A 25,399-nucleotide genomic window follows, 5' to 3' on the forward strand; every position below is an offset into this window, starting at 1 on the left:
CAAAAAAACAAAAAATGAAACAAAACAAAACAAAAAAGTACAAAAAATAATAGTAATAAAATGAGAACAGTGTAATGATCAGAGACCTGCCAGACTCTTTTGAGTTCAAATCTTTTTTTTTTTTTTTTTAACCTTTTCCTAGCTGTGTGACCTTGGGTAAGTTCCTTCATCTCTCTAGAAGTCAGGGGTGAACAGAGGTGGGGCAGGGTATGGAAAGAACCTCAGATCCAATATTTTTGCTTTCATTCAAGAAAAAGATCCACAGATTCCCAACAGTCTGTAGTTTCTTGAAGCATAATTTTGGAAAGACCAAGTACTTCTCTAATTCAAAGATACTAAAGTTATAATTTTATTAGAGTCAAACATCTCTTTTGTAACAATAATGCCAACTTATTATAAATTTTAACATTATATTGCCTAAGGATCAAGTTTTAGAATTGTTATATAAGTTTTCTCATATAAAAAGAAGTGACAAGATAAATCTGACATTCTTACAAAAATATATTCTATATTTAATATTTTAAACGGCTTTTAGAAACTATTAATCTGAATTGTATCTATTTACCTTTACTATCTCTTTAAATGAATGTGAAAATTCTTGTTCACTCTCTGATTCTGAATTTGAGAGATCTTTATAATTTTTTTTGGTTTCTGCGGCTCGTCGTGGAAGTCTCATTCTCCCCTCTGGAACTGTCTCATCTACCTTTTTGGTGATGTTTTTGTTGGGTGTCTTTTAGGAGAAAAATTCCTGAATATATTAGATCAATATTTTGAGATACAAGCTATTTGCTACAAAATTGGCACTGTGACAAGATCTGTATATTTGTAGGAATAAAAAGATTCCTGATTAATACTTTTAAAATGACTGGATTTTATCTTTCCATTTCAAATATATCTTTATCACCTTTTTATCCTTACCATTAAAGCTCTGTGAGGCCTGATATATATTACATAACTAAAGTAAGAGAGAGAGAAAGGAAAAGATATCAAAAATACCTACAACCACAGAATAAAATAGACTTAAAACAAGTCAACATGATTCAAAAAGGCAGAAGGTAGAAGTAAGTGTGCAAAGCTTGGAACAATTATAGAAAACAAGGAACTGATAACAAGGATAAAATTAGGGGACAAATGATATTTTTGCATTACAAGGAGAAAAATAATTTTAAAGGGATGTTTGAACACAGACTTCCTGGTTTTACCATTTTAGATCTTGGCTGTCCCCTTTCCAAAGATGGTCCTGCAATTCAAGAAAATAAGGTTAAATTTTTCAAATAGATAAGAACTGCCATTAAAATTTGTTAGAATACTTCTGCATGTAAGTTAAAATCATAAAAACAATAAGAATATACCTTTAAATTCATTCAAAATTTTAAGTTTCAAGATAAGACTAAACTGACATTGATAAATTGTACAGTATAGTTTGGTACAACATGAATTACCAATTTCCATTCTCCTTTATTTTATAGTATACACTTTTAAACATACAATATGTAGCATACATTATAAAGTTACACCCATGAATCTACCATTCCACTAAGAACCAGATTATGAATAATACTGAATCTACTTTGTGTACTCCCTCTTACACGATCCTCCATATCCCCTCTGCCAAAAGGTCATCGCTATCCTGAAATCTGTTTCTTAGTCACTTGCTCTTAAAGTTTTACTTCACAGATATATATCCCTAGACAATATAATGAACTTTGTAAAACAGTATCTATCACATTGTATGAAATATTCTATGATTTGGTTTATTTTTCACCCATCATTATGTTTCTAAGATTTACCCATATTATTAAGAGTTGCTTCAGTCCCTATTCCCTTTTTTGCATTTCCAGGACAATTTCCTCTTTCTAAATATTCACTGAAGCCTAAGAACTGGGCTTATCCCAGCCAAGGAAATAATAATGAATTGGGATTATCCAAGGTCTTCCTGGCAATAAACCAGCTTGTACATATTGGCTCACTGTCATTCAACCATAAAAACAAAACAATTCACTCAGAAGTGTTCTATTTTAAGAGTATTTACTGACTTCAGTATTCTAACCTTTAATAACTTCCCATGTCATAAATGTCTTTACTTATACATCTTCCTACTAGACTATAAGGTCCCTGAGAGTATGTGAATCTTATCATGTTTCTCCTTGGCTTATAACACACTGCTTCAAAGTCCACACACTGTGACTAGACCCAGCCACATTTTTCAACATTTTGCCACAAGTCTGATCTACATTCCAACTACCCTGATACTGCACTTCCTAAGTACACTATGCTATTTCCTACTGTCTCTTATATATATGATAATCCTATTACTTCTCTTCCTCATGTATATGATTGAACTCTCATCTGTTTTCAAGATTCAGCCTCATTTCTAAACACACGCCAAAGTTCATTTCCTATTTCCTCTATTTTTACTTCTTTTTAAGCCATCGTTCCCTCCCCCAACTCCCACAGGTCACTAACAATTATTTTTATCCTGAAAGAAAATAAAAACTGATTCCTTAAAACAAATATAAAAGCTCAGAGTTATGTTACCTTCTTTTAAAAATGGAATATATAAAATCTCTGTGGTTTAGTAAACACTGAAATTTATCTAAGCTATGAAAATGGCCATTATGTCTAGCCAAAAATGCATACCTCAAACTCTTCTTGTCCAGCTACTTCAAGAAGCAGAAGACTTATGCTGGGAAAACATTTTATAAAAGATTTTGGCAAAAATATTTCTGTAAGAAAATTGTTTTCCTTTCAATAAATTTTTATTGCATCTATATGAATTCCTAAAAAGCAGAGAGTGGGGTGTTGTCCAAGCTTTGATTTTGTTTACAGTGCTGGGTTCATAAGTACTTAATACATTACTCACGGTAATTAGCTAAATAACTGAATAGTAGGCCATGAGTAGAGAAATGATGAGAGTGTGTCATGAACCAAAGATTATGATAAACCATATTTTGTGTCCCTAAAGATTCCAATAAAAAAGAAATTTAAACATAACCATATTACCAAAAATAATAAAAACCGCTGTAGCATTTTGGTGTATTTACTTTCATACTTTTTTTCCTATTCAAAAGAGTATGTAATTATAAACACTATCTACATAACAAAAACACATTTATCAACCAACAAAGTATTTCATACAGTTGAAACGGTAAAATCATTTACAGATTTCTCTAAAAAGTGATTTCTTACTTGATTTCCCACTTTTATGTTTCTTCACATTTTTATTTCTGCTGTAGTCTATTAGCTGTGGTTTTGATTTTGGTTCTCTTAGCCAGCTAATATCGGTCTTGCTGTCATCACATTTGTATTCTGTGTCACTATCACTAAAGAGATTTTTCTTTTTGTGATTAGTTACAGTCTATAAAAACAAAAAACCACAATCCTTGTAATAGATGAAGGAATCTGGCTTATTATATGTCATACAAAGGAAGTTAAACCAAAAAATAAAAAAACCCACCAAAAAATTCAGAAAAACTAACTTCTCATTTTTTTAGCACACTAAATCATCTATCTGGCATTAAGGACCTACCCAATAAAATCACTCAGAAACCCAGATCAGAGGTTGAGATTTATATTTTGCTGTCAATGTTGTTGTTAATTAAAAGTTAAATCAAAACAGCTTACTTCATAGAGACAAAACCTAATACCATTGAAGAGAGTAACTAAGGTTGTCATATTTTCTATTACTAGATGATTACAAATAGCTCAGACACTATAGGAAAAGTCAAAATAGGAACATGGATAATCTCCAGAGTAAAAAAAAAAAAAAAAAAAGTGATCCAAATATTTTTGTTTTTCAGTTCTGGGATAATCTTTGGCATTGAAAAATTAGTAAAAGAAATACTGATTTTAATAGACACATTAGGATATTATAACTCACTCTTTTATCTTTTGTTTTGAGAGAAGGTTCAAGTTCATCATGATTCCTTAAACCTAACCTTAAACAAAAATATGCATTAATTTAACTCTTAATTACTTGTTTTTTTAAGGTAGCATGCAACTGGACAGTTAGACCTGGGTTTTCTGCCTTAACTCTTTTACTACGTCCCTATATAAATGTGGCCAAGTCACTTATTCTCTCTGACCTCAGTTAATTATAAAGTAACAAGGTTAGATGAAAAGACTAGAAAAGACTAAGTCCTTTCAGCTTACAACTAATATTAAGTGTACAGAATCTGCAAATCAATTTTAGAAGTAAATGCTAAAATAATAGAATAATAGTAGTTATGACAGCATTTTTATTCTCTCTTTTAATATGTTAAAATGTCAAACTGGGAGGAAATATTTAAGAAAAAGAACAACTGAGAAAACTATTTTAAACTGATCCATCTAATTATAATAAAAATACCTACAATGTCACTGAACTATCCACGCAGGTTTCTCTAGCTGTAGTTTGAAATTCTTGGATCTACATTTTGAATAAGCATTAAAAAAATTTTTAGTGTTAAAAGAAGGTAAACAACAATTAAATTAACATAAAAATCTTGTTTCTATAACTTCATGTAAGATGTGACAATAAAATTAATCTTACTAAAATGTTTTTATATTTAAGAAGAAAGCTAATAATATAAACTATATTAAAAACAAAATAAGATTAAATATGTTGCATCAGTAAAGAAAGTGAATTTCTTGTTGCCCCAGTTACTCATTTTTCTCTACTTCAGTCCAAAAGATTTGAAAGAAAACCAAAAATACCTAGGTTGGTACCAAATAAATTTTGAAGAATTTAATAATATATGTTAAAATATTTTAAAGCCTATCTATAAGAGGATGGAAATTAGAAAACATGCTCTAATAACTGCATGGTAAATACAAAATAAATACTGAATAACTAAATACAAAATTTAGTATTTTGTACAAAATACAAAATTCTGATTTCTGGCTTACTCCAAGCTTTATAATAGGCTCATCAGCTCCATTCAAATTAAAATTGTAAACATCATTCCTGTAAAAATGAAGAGAAATATTAACTTCATTATACAACAAATACATTTATTGTCTTCAAATATGAAGAAAACTTTTAAGATTTATGAAAAATTACTTACAATGGGCATTCAGCAGTAACATTAACAAAAGTAGTCTTCAATTGTCTATAACTTTTTTTCTGAACCTTTTCCTAAATACAGAAGAAATTTACATAAAACCATTCAAACTTGTACATCACTTGTCAAACAAATAACAGATGCAACTAAATTTTCATATATTATCTAGTTGTGTTTCTATTAATATAAATTTCACATTTGTGAGTTTCTTTATAAACATCCACACTTTAAAAAATATTGACGACTTAAGTGTTAACTGAGAACATAATAGAAAGTATTGCAAATCAAATACAAACGATCCTTATATCTTTAATATTTATTGACATTACTGTACATAGGTAAATGACCTCACTGGTATTCTACAAGCTGAATTTAGTGATTCTAGGATCACAAAACAATCATGCTTCTACTTTTTCCCCCCAGTATCTCATTTGCTTTAAACTGTTAAATAGAACAATTTCAGGAGAGGCTAGGTTTATGTAAAATCTCATGTGAAAGAGACAAAATTGTATCAATCAACTAGTATTATTAGGGAAAGATGTGTGTACATTTATTCCTATAGCCCACTGCTCAAAGTATATTCAATCTGATCAAAAAGTAGGCAGAAAAGTTAAATAAAATTTTAACATACTTAAGTGTGTAATTACGTTATTAAAGTAATTTAACTATAATTAGTACACAAATACCACTGAATGATTGATTACTGATCAGAAATAATTAGAAGTCTAATTTAATATCTGGAAGTTGGAAATATTAAAACTAAAATATTCATTTTAGTTGTGATTCATCTTCAATTTTATTATTTCTTTTGGCTGTTTTATAATAAAATAGTTTACATTATTCCAAAAAGTTTATCCTTCAATATTTTACTCCTCTAATCACTGATCTGACTTGTTCTTTCCAAAATGATTTTTACCATTGTTTAGATACATTTGCTCAATTCATCTTTTGCATGCCAGTGTTTGCTAAGTTTTACTGAAGATCCAAAAATGAGCAGATATTAAAGAAGATACGAAGGTCTTACTTATATAGGATACAAAGATGATTCTAAATAGTTGCATTCTAGTAGAAAACAGAAGAGAGAAAAAAAGAACTGCAAAGTTAATAAAAAGGTACAAAGACATTATTGCACAGATTCAGAATTCTTGCCCATTTGGATTTTGAGTTAGGGCACCTTAGAAAGTTTTCATAAAGAAGGTAGACTCTGAAGCAAGGCTTGCAAGGAGGAATAAAGTTTTGACAAGGAGAAAAGAGGGTGAAAGAACCTGGCGACTCGCTTCGCAGTTCTTTCCAAAGGGGGAAGAAAAAGAATAAACACTTAGGAAAGACACTTCAAGGAATCTCAATTTATTATGTTTCAGCTAAATAAGACATGTCTAGGGAACTAATTTTAGGAAATAAGACAGACTTTTAAGAGGTCTAGGGAGCCAGCTTAAGTCTCCACTTAATTCAGTAAGGAGGAGAGGAGATATGGGGATATATGTATACGTACAGCTGATTCACTCTGTTATAAAGCAGAAACTAACACACCACTCTAAAGCAATTATACTCCAATAAAGATGTTAAAAACAAACAAAAAGCAACAGAGACCAAAGAAGGATTCTCAATAAGAGAATGACATGATTGAAGCTGTGTGCTTTGGAAAGTAATAAAGCTAGTATTGAATGTAATGAATGGATTGGCACAGAGAAAATACTAGAGACAAAAAGAATTACATAAAGGATATTATAATAACCCAGGGATTAGAAATTAGAACTCAAAAAAATAGGAGTTGGCACAGGCAGGAGAGGGAAAACTCAAGAGGAACTTACAGAAGGTAAAGCTCAAAACTTGAAATTAACTGGAGATAACTGTGAGGAATAAATCAAAGATAACTGATATTTTAAACCTGGATGAATAATAAATGTTTTTAACAAAAATATGGACTTCAGGATGATCTTATTGTCAAGAGAGATGGGATAAGTTAGGGAAAAAATGGTACTGAATCATGTACCAAAAAGTAAAAATATCACACATGTATGTAAAAGAAGCATTTTCTTTGAAAAGCAGAACAGAAGTTTAGGGGGCTTTTCTGACTACTTGCCACTAATCTGGTCAGTTGTTTAATCCATTTTTCAATATGCTGAAAACATTAAATCTACTTCCATCCTACTACTATTCTATTTTACTGTAAAGTCAAATATCATAGAGTTTGACTATACATTTGGTGTAGTTAAATACATGAAACTTACCTTACTGAGCTGTAGATCAGATTTGTTTGAAAAACCACTATAGAAAAGGTTTTGTCAAAATTAAAAAGGCAATTAAATGTCAGTAGAATGTTTTTCATAAAATCCATATTATATAAGGTAAAACATATTTGGATCACGAAGTCTACATTCAATATGCTACAAGTAACTGAAATGTGACAGTCCTAGTCTGGTATTTTTGCAACTCCACACACAGTAAACAGCAACAAAAAAACTTAAGTCTAAGTTGAATCACTTATGCAGCAGGAGGTGCCAGACAATTTAAATGAATGGTTCTGCCATGAGAGTAATTTTTTTCATGCCATATAGAGTCAGAATTAACTTAAACATGAATTAACTACCTGGAAGCCTATAAAGAAACATTTTGTAATAAAAGAAAACCTTCAGAAGGACTGCAAACAAGGAATATATATATACAATACAAAATAACTCATTTCAGGTCATTTAAATTTCATATTTTATTAAGCAATATATGTAAATATATTTAGTCTTACTTATCACTAGTCTCAATAAATAACATTTCTAAAATGTCTATATCCTAAAGATTTATTTCTGAAATGGTATGCTGTATCAATATGGTGCTCTTGATACTTTATAAAATGTAATCAGATACTAGAATGACTAATTTCAATTGTAGTTCCCTTTCTATATAATTTAAACAGATTCTATTTATAAAAGTAAATAAGTACCTGTGTTTTCTAATGGAAAGTTACATTATTTGGATATATGTTTAAAACTAACCTTAAAACTAGGTAAAATAATTTAGTTGTATCTCTCAGAAAAATATTCATTTCTAAATTTAAGAACATACCTGTCAATCAAAGACTCCTTTAATTTTCTTGTAGACTTTATGCCATCCTTTGGTTTGTATCTCTTATTAATTTGGCTTATCAAAGATTCTGCTGCATCAGTCAATCCTTTCCCTTTTGACTTTTCTCTCTGAAACAATTTGTTAGCTACTTAAAAACTACCAAGTTAACCTTCAAAGGAAAAAAAAGGCTGAAAAGAAAATTTAAGAAAAAAATCTGGTTCTATAAATAACTACAAAGAGAAATAAAAGGGGTCAGAAATTTTTTTTAAAAAAAACTTAATAAGTTTGCACCTTGTTAGGCATTACAACAACTTAGGAAAAGTCTTTTAACATATAGAAATGTGCAGAGTGCTTTGCAGCTATTAAAAAAAGTTTCTATCCATGGGGGAAAAAATCATAAAAAACTGAAGGAAACCAAAAGTTGGTTCTTTGAAAAGATCAATAAAATTGATAAGCCTCTAGCCAAGTTCATTAAGAAAAAATACAGAAATTACCAGTATCAGAAATGAGAGGCTATCACTATGGATATCACATGGATAAATCACAAGGATAATAAAAAAAATATTATGAACAACTCTATGCTCATGAATTTGATAACCTAGAGTAAATGGACCAATTCCTTGAAAGATAAATTCTACTAAAACTCACACAGGGAGAAATAAATCATCTGAATAGGCCTAATCTATTAAAGAAATTGAAACAATAATACCTGCCAAAACAGAAAGCAACAGGCCCAGATGGGTTCACTGTTGAGTTTTATCAAACATTTAAGGAAGAATTATACAACTTTTCACAACCTTTCAGAAGACAGAAGCAGAGGGAGTACCTCCTAACTCACTGTATGAAACCAATATATCCTAATACCAAAATCAAAGGAATTACAAGAAAGGAAAGCTGTAGACTAATATTTCTTATAAACATAGGCAAAAATCCTCAACAAAAAATTTAGCAAATTGAATACAATAACATATAAAAAGAATTATGTACCCACAACCAAGTGGAATTCCAGGTATGCAATGTTGATTCAACATCTGAAAATCAACTAATATAATCCAGGTTGGGCTTCCCTGGTGGCGCAGTGGTTGAGAGTCTGCCTGCCAATGCAGGGGACACGGGTTCGAGCCCTGGTCTGGGAGGATCCCACATGCCGCGGAGCAACTAAGCCCGTGAGCCACAACTACTGAGCCTGCACGTCTGAAGCTTGTGCTCCGCAACAAGAGAGGCTGCGACAGTGAGAGCCCGTGCACTGCGATGAGGAGTGGCCCCTGCTCGCTGCAACTAGAGAAAGCCCTCGCACAGAAACGAAGACCCAACACAGCGAAAAATAAAATAAATAAATAAATAAATAAAATCCAGGCTAAGGAAGAAAAATCATATGATCATATCAGTAGATGCACAAAAGCATTTGATGAAATCCAATACCCATTCACAATAACAATTCTCAGAAAACTAGGAATGGAGAAGAATATCCTCACCTTGATAAAGAACATCTAAAAAAAAAAAAACTACGGCTAACATTATAAATTAATGGAGAGAAACTAGATACTCCCACTAATATCAGAAACGAGGAAAGGATGTCTGCTCTCACCACTCTTATTCAACATCATTCTAGAAGTCTTACTAATGCCGTAAGACAAGAAAAGGAAATACACTACATACATATTGGGAAGAAAGAAATAAAACTGTCTTTGTTTACAGATGACATCACTGTCTATGTAGAAAACCTCAAAAAAATCAACAAAAATATCCTTGGAGCTAAAGAACAATTATAGCACAATTGAAGGATACAAGGTTTATATATAAAAGTCAGTCACTTTCTTATAAACCAGTAATGAACAACTGGAATGTGAAATTACATTCCACTTATATTAGCACCCCCCAAAATGAGATATTTAGGTATAAATCTAACAAAACATGTACAAGATCTATATGAGGAAACATGACTGATGAAAAATCAAAGACTATCTAAAAAAAATGGAGAACAGATATATGTATATGTAAAACTGAATCACTTTTCTGTACACCTGAAACTAACACATTGTTAATCAACTATACTCCAATATAAAATAAAAATTTTTTTAAATAAATAAATGGAGATATTCCATGTTCGTGTATTTTAAGAAGCTCAATATTGTCAAGATGTCAGTTCTTTCCAACTTGATCTATAAATTCAATGTAATCTCAATCAAAGTCCCAGCAAGATATTTTGTGGTTATCGACAAAATGATTCTAAAATTTACAAGGAGAAGCAAAAGACCCTGAGTAGCCAACACAATATCAGCAGAGAAGAACAAAGTCTGAGGACTGACCCTACTTTAAGACTTACTGAAAAGACATTGAATACAATATAGTGTGGTATTGGTGAAGGAACAGACAAATAAAATAATGGAAAAAACAGAGAGCCCAGAAAGAGGCCCACATAAATACAATTAGCTGATCTTTGACAAAGGAACAAAAGGCAGTACAGTGGAGGAAAGTTAGTCTTTTCAACAAATGGTGCTGGAACATCACCATGCCAAAAAAAAGAATCTAGACACAGACTTTATACCCTTCATGAAAATTAACTCAAAATGGATAATAGACCTGAACGTAAAGTGCAAGCTATAAAACTCCTAGAAGACAACATAGGAGAAAATCTAGGTGACCTTGGGTTTGGAATACCTTTTTAGGTACTACACCAAAAGCACAATCCATGAGAGAAAAAACTGATAAGTAGGACTTCATTAAAATTAAATATGTCTGCTCTGCAAAAAGCACTGTTTAGAGAATGAAAAGACAGACCACAGATTGGGAGAAAATATTTGTAAAATACATACCTAATAAAGAACTTGTATCTAAAGTACACAAAGAACTGTTAAAACTCACCAATTAGGAAGCAACCCAATTAAAATTGGGCAAAAGATCTGAAGAGACAACTCACCAAAGAAGATATACAGATGGTAAATAAAAATATGAAAAGATGCTCAACATCATGTCATTAGGGAACTGCAAATTAAAACAACGAGATACCACCAAGCACCTGTAAGAATGGCTAATATCCAAAACATTGACAATATCGAATACTGGCAAGGATGTAGATCAACAGGAACTCTCTTACTCATTGCTGATGAAATGCAAAAATGGTACAGCCATTTTTTCCACTTTTGGAAGACAGGCAGTTTCTTACAAAGCTAAAACATACTCTTACCACATGACCCAGCAATCATGCTCCTTGGTATTTTCCCAACTGAGTTGAAAGTTTATGTCCACACAAAACCTGCACACGAATGTTTATAGAAGCATTATTCATAATTGTCAAAACACGGAAGCAACCAAGATGTCCTTCAACAGGTAAGTGGATAAACAAATCTTGGTATGTCCATACAATGGATTCAGCATTAAAAAGAAAAAAAAAAAAGAGCTATCAAACCATAAAAACACACGGAGGAACATTCAATGCATATTGCTAAGTGAAAGAAACTAATCTGAAAAGATGACATACTATATGATTCCAACTCTGGCATTCTGGAAAAGGCAAAATTATGGAGACAGTAAAAAGATCAGTGATTGCCTGCAGTTTGGCGGAGGAGGGAGGAAACAAGGGAGGGGTGGAGCACAGGGGAATTTTGGGGCAGTGAAACTATTATGCATGATACTCTAAGGGTCAATATCTGTTGTTATACATCTGTCAAAAAAACATGGAATACACAACACAAAGAGTGAACTATAATGTAAACTATGGACTTGAGTTAATAATGTTTCAGTACTGGCTCATCATTTGTAACAAATCTACTAGCGTAAGATGTTAATGATAGGGGAAACTGGGGTGGAGTGAAGGGGTATATGGGAACTCTTTGTATAGCTGTGTACCTGAAACTGCTCTAAAAAATTCTATTAATTTTTTAATGGAAAGACTACGAAGTAGGAATATTATCTGCATAATTTTAGATTATCTGGTTAAAAGAAAACTTGAACACTCTTAACTAAAGATATGAGTTCTCTTGCTTTTAGTTTTATTTTTTTTCTGAGCATCATGCATATGGGTTTTTTAAATTATGGTAAAATATAATATAAACATAACATGACATAAAATTTATTATTTTAACCATTTTTAAGTTCATATGTTTTTATATATAATAGATAATAAGTTATTACTTACTATCCCTTCTTGAGATTACCAGAAGACAGGGTATACCTGCCTTGATAAAAATGTAGCAAAAACAAACCTCCCCTAAAACAGTGTATAATAATATAATATTATTAAGAACTCTGACATAATTAGAGCCAATGTGGGAAATCTGTACCACTGAACTACAGAGGTTCTATTTCTCTGGGTTTATCCAGTGAATAGAAAGACATGATCAGACAGATGACTACCTTAGAGGAGAGTCACCCATGAATGAGAGTGGCAGGAAATGCTGCACAGTAATAAAGAGAGTGACGCTATGAAAGAGCAAAGAGAACTTTTGAAAACGGGAAGTTGATTTAAAAAAAAAAAAGCACAGCTTAGAAAAGATCAAGTTTCTGTGCTCCCAGGAAAAAAATGACTAGATCAGAAAAATTCTGTGGAATGATTCTAAATTAAATTCCAAAGAAAACAGTTTAAAATTAAAATTGAAGGACAGATCAGCGTTCAGACAAAAAGAAACTTACTTCCACTGGGTCTGAAGGAACTAAATAGCAGCTAAGACTAGAAAGAAGAGAGAATAGCGTACTGAGAATCAAGAAGAAAGTGACCCAAAAGGATCTGGTTAAAAAGGAAAGTAGCCAAATGAGGCAGAAAAAGGGAATTGCAGGTTAAAAACAAAATAAAGAGTAGCCTGGTCAAGACAAATGAAATAATATCTAATTATATACAACAACTGCAAAATTGGCTATTAAGTATTTCACTTGCACACTAAGATGCTCCAATATATGAACATTTTACACTGACTCTAGAAATTTGGCCACCCAGGTATTAGTAACACTCTGGAAGATAAATGAAGGCCTGTACAACCTGGATCTTTTAAGGCATAGTGCAAAAGCGATTGCATTACTGGCAGTGGAAATGTATTCTGATTAGAAAATTTTCTTAATCTGAATCTTGGTAGCAATGACCAAAGAAAAGGTTTATAACTTTAACTGCTACAAAAAGTAAACTTTGTCTCAAAGTATGGTGCAAACTAGCTAAAACTTTCCTGGAGATGTTCTACAGATGATTAATTTGAAGAAGTGGAGTCTGCAATGAGGACAAGCAACATTTACAATAGAAGATAAGTCTCCTCCACCCCACTTACATACTTTCTTGAAAAACCTCGTCAAACTTTAAGGCAATAATCCAAGAAATGTTTCAGATGCTACTACGTGCAAAGCTGTGCTAGGCCATGCAGGAAAACAAACGTTGCATAAAAGATAGTCTTTACACTCTAATAGGTTAAAACGGGGGGAAAGACCACACAAAATAACCATTTATTAAAAAAGAAAAGTAAGCACCATAAGAGAGGCACAGGCAGTTCTATATGCATGTTCAGAAGAATCTGAGGGACAGAGTGGGAAAGACCCAATAAGAGGAGACAAGGAACTGCAGGGTTCATTCATGCTATACCTATTTACATGCCAGCTATGTGCCAGGAGGCACATAGGTTCTATCAGGGCTGGGACTGGGGAGAGGTCAGAAAGGGGTTCAGGAGGCATGCACTCTCAGAGTCTAAGCCTGAATTAAAGAACATGGTATTACTAGTGGTTACCAGTGGGGAGAGGGAAGAGGAAAGGGGCAAGATAGGGGTATGGGATTAAGAGATGCAAACTACTAAATATAAAATAGATAAGCAACAATGGTAAATCGCACAGCATAGAGAAATACAGCCATTATTTTGTAATAACTTTAAATGGAGTATAATCTATAAAAATATTGAATCACTATGTTATATACCTGAAACTAATGTAATATTGTAAATCAACGATACTTCAATTAAAAAAAGGACAGGGTATTACAAACACTAAATTTGTAGCAATTAATCAAGCTTCTTTCACTTTATGTTATCAAGTAGGCATATTATGGGTGTGCAGAAATAAAACATACTGAAAGCTCACCATTTTTTTTTGTTTCAAATCCCAGGAATTAAATTCAGATGTCAGTCTTTCCCCTGATTTTCTATGACTTTCTGCATTTTTTCTAGGAGAAGGGCTTTTATCACAGATAGCAGTATTCACATCTTTTGACAGTATGTATTTCTTCCTACAGATCACAGATTCTTCAACTTTCTTATTTAGGAGAACTGATTTTAAAGTAGTTTCAGATTCAATATGCCAATCACTCTGCTTTGTATTTTCAGTATTTTTCTCCTCCAAATGTTTAGAATGATTTAGTTGTTGTTGTTTGTTTCTTTTGCAAACTTCTACTTCTGCTTTATGTATTTTCTTATGCTGCATTATTTCTTTCCCATACTGCACCTTTCCCATTTCCTGAGAATTATCATCTGATATTGAAGAGGATGATTTTTGTTTAGTAAGTTTTTTGTTGATAACAATATCTAATGGGAAAATGAGAAATTAATCCTTATTAAATTTATAAACTGATCATATACAAAATTTGTTAAAACCAAAATATTTGTTAAGACATTTCAAGAAATGAGTATTTCCTTGAACAACTATTTTATATACAGAGAAAACTGTGTTTCACCTTGAGTAAATGTGTCTCCTGATGAAGTACTTGCTCTTTTGTTATTACACAGATTAATATTTGTTACAGGTGGCCAACGTGCCCATTTGAAGTGCATTTTATTTCCACAGATGTTGTCTAAAACACCAGGTAACCTGCAAAATAAATTCATTTGCTTATCACAAAACATTAGCCTATGACTGATATAAGGCCTTGATTCTTTTTATTTAGTCAATGTTTACTGACAGAAATTTAACAGTCAAGTATGAAAAGTCCTGATGAAAGTTAAAATTTACTATATAATTGATCAAGATTAAAGAATATTATTTTAAAAGTTCCATTATTGCTACTATTTTGATATCTACCTAAATACATCTCACATATCTTACACGTCTTCATGTATATCTAAACTTGGTTAATTTTCTTCACATTCATTCTTTATTGTTTTAAAATCTCATTCATTTTAAGTCAATTTGAAAAGAGTTACGCTGGTTGAAGAAACATATAGGCTATTCCCCATTGTGCGATCATAATAATACTTGAAAGATGATAAATTCTATAACCAATACTACACTCTAAGAATATAAAGGCCTTGTCCTTTAAATTTGTTACACTCATCTAAAAGTAACATTATTATAGGCTAAATGATTTGATGGGTTTTCTCATACTTACACAGGTTTATCTATTTTTCCCACTGCCTGTGAATCAGGAACAATTTCCTGGAGTTCACCTAAATAAAACAAAAATTATGGTATTTTCATTTTTTCGTGCAGTTGGCAGGGTAAAATGAAAGCTAGAATTTGATCGAAGTTCACATACTGGGATGGAAAGATTGATTGATCTCATCTTCCCCCTCCCAGACCCAAACTTCTTGGGAACCAAGGCTGTATTATATTTTCTTGTAACCTCTAAGTTCTTTGCATAAAGCTGAATGTATTCATTATAAATCTTTTTTTCAAATAAATGAAAGGGAAGTATAGAGAGGAGTGTGTGTGTGTGTGTGTGTGTGTGTGTGTGTGTATAAAGGATGACTAAAATTAAACCAAAGATTACTTACTAAAATTTTGGTTTGGGAATTCAATGTCCTTATTTTCTGTCTTTTCTCTATCAGTTTCGATATGCTATAAACGGAAGAAATTTTAATATAAATTTGAATTAAGGCATTATATGAAAACAACTTTTAAAAGTCAGAGTATTAAAGTTTAAAACTTTTTTGCCTTACTATTAAAAGTTGGGTAGTATTTTTATTTATTTCATACGATTATGCCCATTCTAGAATATTGCCTATCCTAAAACACAAGAAAGTAACTTTCATTGCAGATAAGGAGGCAGAAGATCCTACAAATTTTCTGATCTCAGCCACAGCTAGAAAAATAATTCAATTTTCCTCTCTGAGAATTTCTAGCACCTCCATGGCGTATCTTCTCTTGCTATTGATCTCATAGCCTGCATCTATTCTGTCTTTTCACTAACATACATAGGAACCGGAAATTATGAAGTATTAACTTATTTTATAAAGTTTTGGCCACTGCACAAGTAACTTCTTGACTGTAGCAAGCTTCCCTCTTTCCACAGCCACAGATACATACCTTCCCGGACCAAATAAAAATTTGCCATCACTATCAGAAAAATATACCCTCTAACTAAGATACTTTGCCTCATCCTGGCTGTCTTCTCTACTGGAAGAGGAGCAGTATGAAAATGTACAGGTGTGTTTTTTGTTGTCACAATGACAGAAGGGCTCTCCTGACAATAAGTAAGCACAGGCCTAGGACACTTCTCATCCTACAACATTCAGAACCACACTGCACAGCTAAACAATATTGCCCCTATTAAGAAACACTTAGCTAGACAATTTGAACCATTACTTTGACTATTTTTTCCTAATATCTTCAACTCTTGCACCCTTTATCTTTCAGCCTCATAACCATTAAAAATTTTTTTACATCCACCATCTTTCTTTTTTTTACTGTAACACCAAGGCTGCTAAGCTTTATTTGAGGAAATTATACTTACTTCTAAACTAATGCCATGATAAGCTTCATAGTCTTAAAATTGAACTGGGCCCTCAACACTGCCTAACACTTGTACTTATTCTTCCCCCTCTCCATTCTCTCTCAGTAGTTATTCCAAACCTCTGTGTGTCTCTGAGCCCTCTACTTCAAGGCTCTGTCCCCAAGAGAAGCTCACCATGCTCACACTTCAGAGAAAACAAAAGCTTTCAGGTGTTCCTCCTCATCTACAAACTTATCTGTATCTCTGATTACCTATTTCTCCAAGACACAACTTTCTCTCATCCATTCCCTGCTCTGTCCCCCCTTCAACTTCCTGAAAAGAATGCCCTCCTCGATGTCCATGTGACTAATAACCTTTATTGACCTTTCAAAAATCAACTCTTCTCCATCTCCTAAAAGAGCATCTCCTGATCTTCAGCTTCCCCTCCAGCTCTGGGATTAGGCACTTGCCCCTCTACTAGGTTTCTATTGCATCCTGTATGTACATCTGAGAACACATACAGTATTAAAATCATCTTATTAATTTGTCTAATTCCCATGCTAGACTTTGAGATACTAAAAGATTCCACTTGTGTCTTATATTTCTAAACCAGAACCTTCCCCATAGCAGACACTAATTTGTATAATAAACTAAAGAATGATGGCAAGTCCATTTCTCCTAGTGAAGGCATAAATCAGTTACACTGAATGAATATTTCTAAATTTTACTGTTAGCACAGTAAATGATTGATAAGTACTTTCAAGGACAATAAATGATATCTAAAAAATTTAAAAAGCAATACTGTAGGAAAAGTGAAACACTCACTGCTTGCAAAAGTAATTAGCTCAATTATGTATTTCTACAATAATTTGATAAAAATTTATTTTAAAATACTTTCAAAGTAAAGTTACTTTGTCTGTATTATCGCCTCTATTTCTTTCTTCAGATGGTCTAGATTTAAGTGATACAGCATTATCCACTCCATTTTCCAATGTTTTAGAAGCACCAGGTTTTTCTGTAGAACTCGTCATTTGCAGTGGTGGTTTAATTCTTCTTCTTCGTAGTGTTGCTAAAAAGGAGGACAAAGGACTGCTATATTTGTAGGATTTTCTACGTTGTTCTCCTGAGACACTTTTTCTGAGGAAGGTTAAAAAAGGGGATTCTAAGATGGGTCCCAGGTTTCTGATTTAGATGAGTAACTGGATATGGACGCCATATTCCAAGGTAAGAAATGGAGAAAAACTGGCAGGGAGGGTGGAAAGATGAATTTATTTTGGACTTGTTAAGTTTGAGAAGTTTGTCAAATATTAGATAATTTCCCAGTAGGCAGATTTTGGGAACAGAAGGTCACTATTAAATTGTCATAAAGATTAAATAATACTGTGTTTATAGCAACTAGTACACAGTATCAGATTATTTTAAAATTTTTATTTAGCTCTTAGTATGTATCAGGCACTGTCTAAATGTTTCACAACATTTGTTTAATGAATAATTTTTATTTAATCCTTTAAACAGTTTAATTTGATGAGGTTAGACACTTCAGTCCCATTTCATAGAAAGGAAACTGGTTCTAAACTTAGCTACAAAGTACATACCCAGGAGTGGGGAAACAAGCCCAAGCAGCCTGATTAATTTAATGCTTTATCCACTGTGTTATGCTGGCCCCCACTTAAAATTACAACAAATTATTAATGCTGGATATTAATGTTCTGAATAATGTTTATATGGATACCCATTAAACTTCTCAGACATTTGTAATTTTTTGACAGAAGACATTTGTGGTTCATATTTTATTAATTTTTATATCCCCAAATTATCCTCTAGATAAATTAGGTCCAGAATACTCCTGAATTTAAAAAATGCCAGCTTAAAACAATAATACTTTTTAGGAATCTTCAAAGGCAATAAAACTTACATGTATTGACTAAAAATATTGGACTTCTCACAGTGTATCTATCTGAGCCAGGAACAATCATTGATGCTTCAGACATTTTTCTTTTGCTAGGAGTAATTATCTTAAACCATGAGAAAAAAAAACCCACAGTAAATATACATTCTCTTTTGAAATTAAATATCCTGTAATTTTATTCACAACATTTCACCTTGACTACACACAAAAGACATATGGTATTTTATAAACAATATGATATCCAGAAATATCTGCAGTTTAGCCTGACTTGAAGGATTTTATCCTAACGTTTGGTATTGAATAGATAGCCGAAACAAGTAAAGGATGTTGTTTTAAAGAATATGTAAAGAATATCCAGACTTGGAATTATTGTACCTTTATATATTAGCTGAAAATATTTTATTGACACTCAGTTTATCTAGTTAACCATTGGCTCACAATTTCCTATTGTATTTCATAAGGATAATGTTTGGAACACGTATTTATGTAAACTTGTTTGTGAAAGTTTTCATAACATTAAGCCTTATTCAAAACTTTCACACATTTAAAAAATTGTATTAATATTCTGTGAAGACTAAACTGCCTTTGGAGTAAAACGCAGCTACAGGAGTTCAGAGACTGAGTGGCACACAAGCTAGTGTTCCAAAAAAGATGTGCATTTTCTAACTTTAGCCTAGAATGACTGATAAGAGCAGAGGAGGGACTACAGGAGACAGGAGTTCCAGAAGATGCCGTACAAAGGAGTACATGATGACAAACCATAAAGAGGGAGAAGACAGCTGTTTTGAAAAAGGCACCTGCCTCTAAGACAGAGAAAAAAATATTGATGGAGTTTTGAGTAGGTATGTATATAGGGCAATGGAGGAAAGGTGGGGAAGGACAGGAGAAAAGTGAATTCTAAGATTAACCAGAAAATAAGCTACTGAATCAGCAGATTCTTCTTAAAGAAATTACAGTTCTAGTGGTATATAATGAATGAGATCCAAAAAGTTACTTATTCATATAAATGCTTCAAACAGTTAGTCCTTATTGAAAACACAGTGGGTATTTAACAACAGTGCAGTTTTTCACACTTTAGTGTGGTTAAGATCTTTTCCAGAGTTTGTGTTATGATTCAATAGGTTTAGGTGGGGGGGGGGCTCTAAGAATCTGCATTTTTAGTAAGTACTCAAGTTATGATTCTGATATAAAGACAAAAAAAGGCTTTTATAATCTAATCATCTGAGGGAACTACAGTTGACAAAAATGATACTTTTAATTTAATGAAGGACACATACTACAGGGAAAAATAGTAACACAATGTATGGAAGAGCCTGTGAGAGTTATAGTTGCCTAAAGGTGAGAGATTAGTAAAAACAAATAATCGGGAAAAGCTCCATTAAGAAAGTAAAAATGAACAAAGATTTACAAATGTAAGTACACTTTAGATAAGTAGAGGTAAAAGCAGCATGAATGAAAGTACAGAGGCAAGAATAAGCATGCCATAAAAAAAGAGACAGTAAAGCAACTGACCATACTAAAGTGGAGGGTATTTTGATAGAGTAGTATTAAATTACAGAATGTCTTCAAACTAAGTCAAAACTTAGATTTAATGGGATAAACACAGAGATGACAAGGCTTTCTGAGCAGAAGAATGCTATGAGGATACTGGTATTAAGAAAAATCAGTGGTGTACGACACAGGGTAGCTCACAAAATGGAGCAATAGTGTCAAAGACACTATTAGAAGGTTACTGTATAACCTACGTATGCTAAAATGAGTAACGGTAAAGGGAATAATAAGGAGGAAACGATGTGAGAGATACTATGAAAGAACAATCACTAGCACCTTGGTTCTAGGTATGGGGGGAGAAGAGTTTGGAATCAAGGCTATCATCAGAAAAATGAATGGTAACATTACTGAAGTATGGAGGCAGATGCAAACTTGAGGCAAAAGATAAAGAGTTTGAGGTAGACTTTAGGAAAGGGCTTGAAGAGACACAACCAAGGGAAATATAGAAAGAGTAAGTGCAGGGATCCCCTGGGGGCGCAGTGGCTGAGAGCCCGCCTGCCGATGCAGGGGACGCGGGTTCGTGCCCCGGTCCGGGAAGATCCCACATGCCGCGGAGCGGCTGGGCCCGTGAGCCATGGCCGCTGAGCCTGCGAGTCCGGAGCCTGTGCTCCGGAACGGGAGAGGCCACAGCAGTGAGAGGCCCGCGTACCGCAAAAAAAAAAAAAAGAAAAAAGAAAGAGTAATGTAGCTGTAGAACTTTGAACAGAAGCCTGGTACATTTTAAGAGCTTAAATTATGCACAGGAAGGAAGCTCTCTAAGGGAGAAGGCATAGACATGTTCAGAAAGCTGGGTATCAAGCTTTTAGAGCAAATCTACATTTAGGAGACAGTGAGAGAAAGTATCTCTGATGTAGTAACAGAAGTAAAAAGAGAATTAAAATGCTAACATAGAAGACAAAGGAGAGGACATTAAGAAAGAGAGGGCTGTTAGCAATGTCAAGTGTCACAGCAAGATGTGGAGAGGCGGCTGAGAAATGGTTCTATCAGATGCAGCCTAGAGGAGATCCTCAATGGAGCAGGAGGAGGAGGAGAAAGAACCTAGTATTTTGCTTTCTTTCCTCATGCCAGTAAACAGAACATTACATTATAAATTTGTATTGGCCAGTGCAGAGACAGAACAGAAAGGATAAATGCAAAAAGTGGTAGTTACTTTCCTATATATCTCTAATTTGAAACTTACAAGTGTATAGTATACCTTGTCCTAAATCCCTAAACCTTACATATAAACACAGTCTGCTGAAACACCAACTCTTGTTTCCATTTGTAAAATGCAGGGGAAATACTCTGAAATGTTACTGATGAACATATGAATTCTAGATGCTTTTTTCTGTAATTATATATAGCAATGATTTGACCTATGCTATTTTATAAATGACTATTTTGATGCCATATATACCTTAGGCTGACTATTTTTTATGTCTCCTTGATTACTGTTTTTGATACATTTTGGAGGTTTAGCAAATTCCTCTTGGGGATTAGCTTTTTCTTTCAAACTAACAAGTTCTTCTTCGACTGGTGAGATTTGACTTTCTGGGACTAGAATCTGTTGGAGAATAAGGAAAAAGTGTTTAAAACTGCAAACCATAGGAAGTTCTCAATCACTGGATGACTTCGTAAAGCGCTCATTCATCTCACACTCATAAAGGTCAATTCTTTTTGTCTTATATCTATGTACTGTTATAATTTTTAGTCCTTTTTCAAATGTTAATAGACATAATACAGGCTTTGGCATTAGTGGAAGAACATGTACTTCTGATTTTTATTTAAAGTTACCAAAACTGGTATTAATAACAATCTACCTTCTGTACTGAAATAAATGATCATTAATGTGTTTAAAAAGTATATACATCTTATTGGGGCATTATGTTGAGACAATTTATTTTTTAGATATTCACCCTCCAAGATGAACTTCATTACTGTGCTCTCATTATTTAGGGTTAAACTTAGCCCAGTGGTAAAAATCAAGTAAGTCAGACACATACCTGTGATCCACTTGCATCAAAAAGAATATGCACAGATGTTTTGGCAACGGAAATGCCTTGTTTTCTGGTAAATTCCTAAAGTAAAATTAATTCAAAGGGATGTCATTTTCTCCCAGTTCTTTCCATTTTAATACAATTATTTCCTATACCTGTTTCCTTCCAAAATTGCCAAATTATCTTAAATCATTATTATTTATACATATAAATACTCTTTTCAGAATAATTCAATGAGTCCCCACTAACCACGGTCTTAGCCTATTTTGGTAAGGGTTCCTCACAAGCATATTATCTGCTATTCTTCACCATAAATCTTTTGCACACTATAGACTGAATGTTTCCCCCACAATTCATATGTTGAAACATAGTCCCCAAGGATGGTATTAGGAGTGGAGGCCTTTGGGGGTTGCTAAGGTCATGAGGGCAGAGCCCTTATGAATGGAATTAGTGCTCTTATAAAACAGACCCCAGAGAAATCCCTCACCCCTTCCACCATGTAAGGACACCGTGAAAAGATGGCCATCGATGAACCAGGAAACAGGCCCTCACCAGACACTGGGTCTGCTGGCGCCCTGATCTGACTCACAGCCTCCAGAACTATGAGAAAAAAATGTTTGTTGTTTAGGCCACCCAGTCTATGGTATTTTTGTTACAGTAGCCTGAACAAACTAAGACGTGGACCATCCAAGCTTGTCAACTGAACATCTCCCTAAACATAACATGAATTGCCACCTTGATTCCCAGTTAAACAATATCCGACTCATATCGTCTTCCATAGTCCTGGAAAGCATCTTATCTAAATTTCATTCATTAACTTCAAAGGCCATTTCAAGGCCCACCTCCATAGCCTTTCCTTCAAATCTGACTCTTAATGGGCATTCTTTCTTCAACATCTATACTTCATTTTCTATATGCCACTTACTTCTTCTGAGGCACATTCTATAATTCTCATAATGTTTAATATCTTGAAAACAAGTCTTTGTCTCATTTCACTTTTTAAACACCTCGCAGAAATTCATTAAATGTTTTGAGTAGGTGCTGCTAATTATGTCATCTGAGATTCTTTCTAATCGGTAACTGAAAGGGTATGGCTAACAATCTGATGGCCATTCCACAATACAAACTTAAAGGACTAAAAATCTACATGTTATTTTATAAAGAATTGTAGGAAAAAAAAATCAATGAAACTTAGTCCCAAGTAACTGAAAGTTTCCAGAATTATGAAAATAAATGTTTATTAAAAAGAGTTTAACTTACCCTATACTTATCTGCACCAAAAACTTTTTGTGTCACATTAGTGATTTCTAACGATGCATCAAAATACAAAAGCAATTCTTTCCCTTCTCTTTTACTAATTTTTACTTTATTTTTCAGAATTATAGTCAGTAGCTTCTTCGATTCTCTCACTGTACACAAATGAATCACACTGATTAGTTTACATTAATTCCTATGATACCACTGTATAGGTACACTATAAATAAGAAAAGCATGCAGCATACCAATTAAAATGAACTGAAATAAAATTAACTTTTAGGATTTAAAAGTATTTAAATTAATCAATTCTGGTACTAACTACTTACGTAAAGAAATCAACAATTCAGTTTATTTTTCAAAGTCTCAGTTTCCTGATCTATAAATTACAAGGTAATACAATAATTAATGAACTAAAGCCCTGAGTACATCCTGGACACTAACAGGTTCTTAATAAATATTCTTTGAACACATCTGAGAAAACTATTTTCTTAATTTAAAACAGGCAAAAAAGAAAATAACTTTAATTCCATAACTAACTATTCCTAGGCATAAGCATCTATTCAGACATTTCTATTAAATCCACAGTTACAAACGTGTTGACAATGAACGTCCGATAAAAACTTGAGTACCAGGATATTGTGAAGGAAGGATACAGTGCTAATCCTCAATGAATTCACCAATCCAGTGAAAAGAAAATACTGTTAAGCGCCAGTTTATATGAAGTATTCACCTCCCTTCCTCCAAAAAGTTACAGAAAATTACCTGGCACCCAATTAATGTGCCTGTATTATGGACCGAAGGCCACTATGGTCCTGTCCTACCTCTGGTGCTGCTCCTGTTGCTGACTGAGAAGTCTCCACACCTGCCCCCAGTGTTTGCTTTTGGGCAAGAGGAAAACATCCTGAGGGAGAAGGACCACACCAAGGATAAAACTTTGTGTCTGCACCAGGAAAAGCTCCGCTGGCCACTCCATGCTCTACCCTAAAGGACAAATGTCCCTATCGGCTATAAAACTCTCTGATCCTTGTAAGGCTTGCCCAAGCAGAAAGTGTCTTATTTGCTTTTGCAGCTATATGGTCATGACACTTCCTCTGTGATGTCCTTTGACGGTACTAAGAAGTATTAGTTGCCTGAAGATAGTGGTAACGCAGTTTCTAATCCAAAATGCTGGCAGTGGTTTTTTTTTTTGAAAGAAAAAAAAGTCACAAGTCTCAACAGTAAAAGTTTTCAGGCCTTAGAGATGAAAGATCAGGTGACGTTGAAAATGATAATGTTTCAGATTTTGATGATGAAGATTAGAACACTTCTAATCTTTATGAATATTTTTGTTTATTGTTATATCCCTCTGATACGCATTTGAATTTTTTTCTGCAGCTTGCTGTGAACTTAGAGTAAATGCAGTATTTGCTTCACTGCTTACATGAACATGGTATTAGAATTACTTCCAATTTATTATTTTGCTGAATGCTTTGTACCTTTTTCTACAAAGCATTCTCCACATGTCATGACTATCTACGTAAGAATTTGTTGGTATTTGTTATATTTTATTGCTGACTTTGTTGAAATTTCTGATATTTGCTTTGACTGCCTAGACTATATCGTGGCTTGCTTTCTAGTTAGCAATATTACTGAAATACCAGAAAACTTCCTATTTTGTTGCTTCCTATAAAATCCAAGTATTTATAGATATCAACATATTTGGATCTTATAATGTTATCTAGATATTTCTGTAGGATTCCAGTATACCATTCTTAAATGAATAATGTTTTCTCCTGCAAAGCCATTCAAAATAACACTTAATTGTCCATGGAGCCTTTATTTTATATACTCCTATAAACTGAACATAAAAGGGTCTAACCTCACCCTATTGTGCTGCGGCTTCCCCTTTCCTTCAGTCTGCAACTGTAGATGCTCTTTTTCACTAGAACTACTGCTTGATCTCCAGAGTCCACACTTTTTTTTAACTTCCATTGAGTGCCAGTCATATAAA

At 33.2% G+C, this 25,399-nt stretch overlaps 1 protein-coding gene across 1 annotated transcript in view; it reads right to left on the reverse strand.

The window, feature by feature from the left end:
• SYCP2 (synaptonemal complex protein 2) overlaps nt 1-25,399 on the reverse strand; it is a 71,510-nt gene that overhangs the window by 11,213 nt on the left and 34,898 nt on the right. Inside the window, 18 exon segments of the mRNA XM_082857854.1 lie at nt 566-730; nt 1,203-1,240; nt 3,190-3,358; nt 3,881-3,938; nt 4,353-4,408; nt 4,888-4,945; nt 5,046-5,116; nt 7,274-7,310; nt 8,103-8,230; nt 14,154-14,593; nt 14,743-14,876; nt 15,394-15,451; nt 15,779-15,842; nt 17,628-17,785; nt 18,632-18,731; nt 21,573-21,719; nt 22,159-22,233; nt 23,413-23,561. Of these exon segments, the coding sequence (XP_082713980.1) occupies nt 566-730; nt 1,203-1,240; nt 3,190-3,358; nt 3,881-3,938; nt 4,353-4,408; nt 4,888-4,945; nt 5,046-5,116; nt 7,274-7,310; nt 8,103-8,230; nt 14,154-14,593; nt 14,743-14,876; nt 15,394-15,451; nt 15,779-15,842; nt 17,628-17,785; nt 18,632-18,731; nt 21,573-21,719; nt 22,159-22,233; nt 23,413-23,561 (2,105 nt within the window).

The sequence above is a fragment of the Leucopleurus acutus genome (assembly GCF_964270905.1).
Source record: "Leucopleurus acutus genome assembly, chromosome: 16".
Classification (NCBI taxonomy): domain Eukaryota; kingdom Metazoa; phylum Chordata; class Mammalia; order Artiodactyla; family Delphinidae; genus Leucopleurus; species Leucopleurus acutus.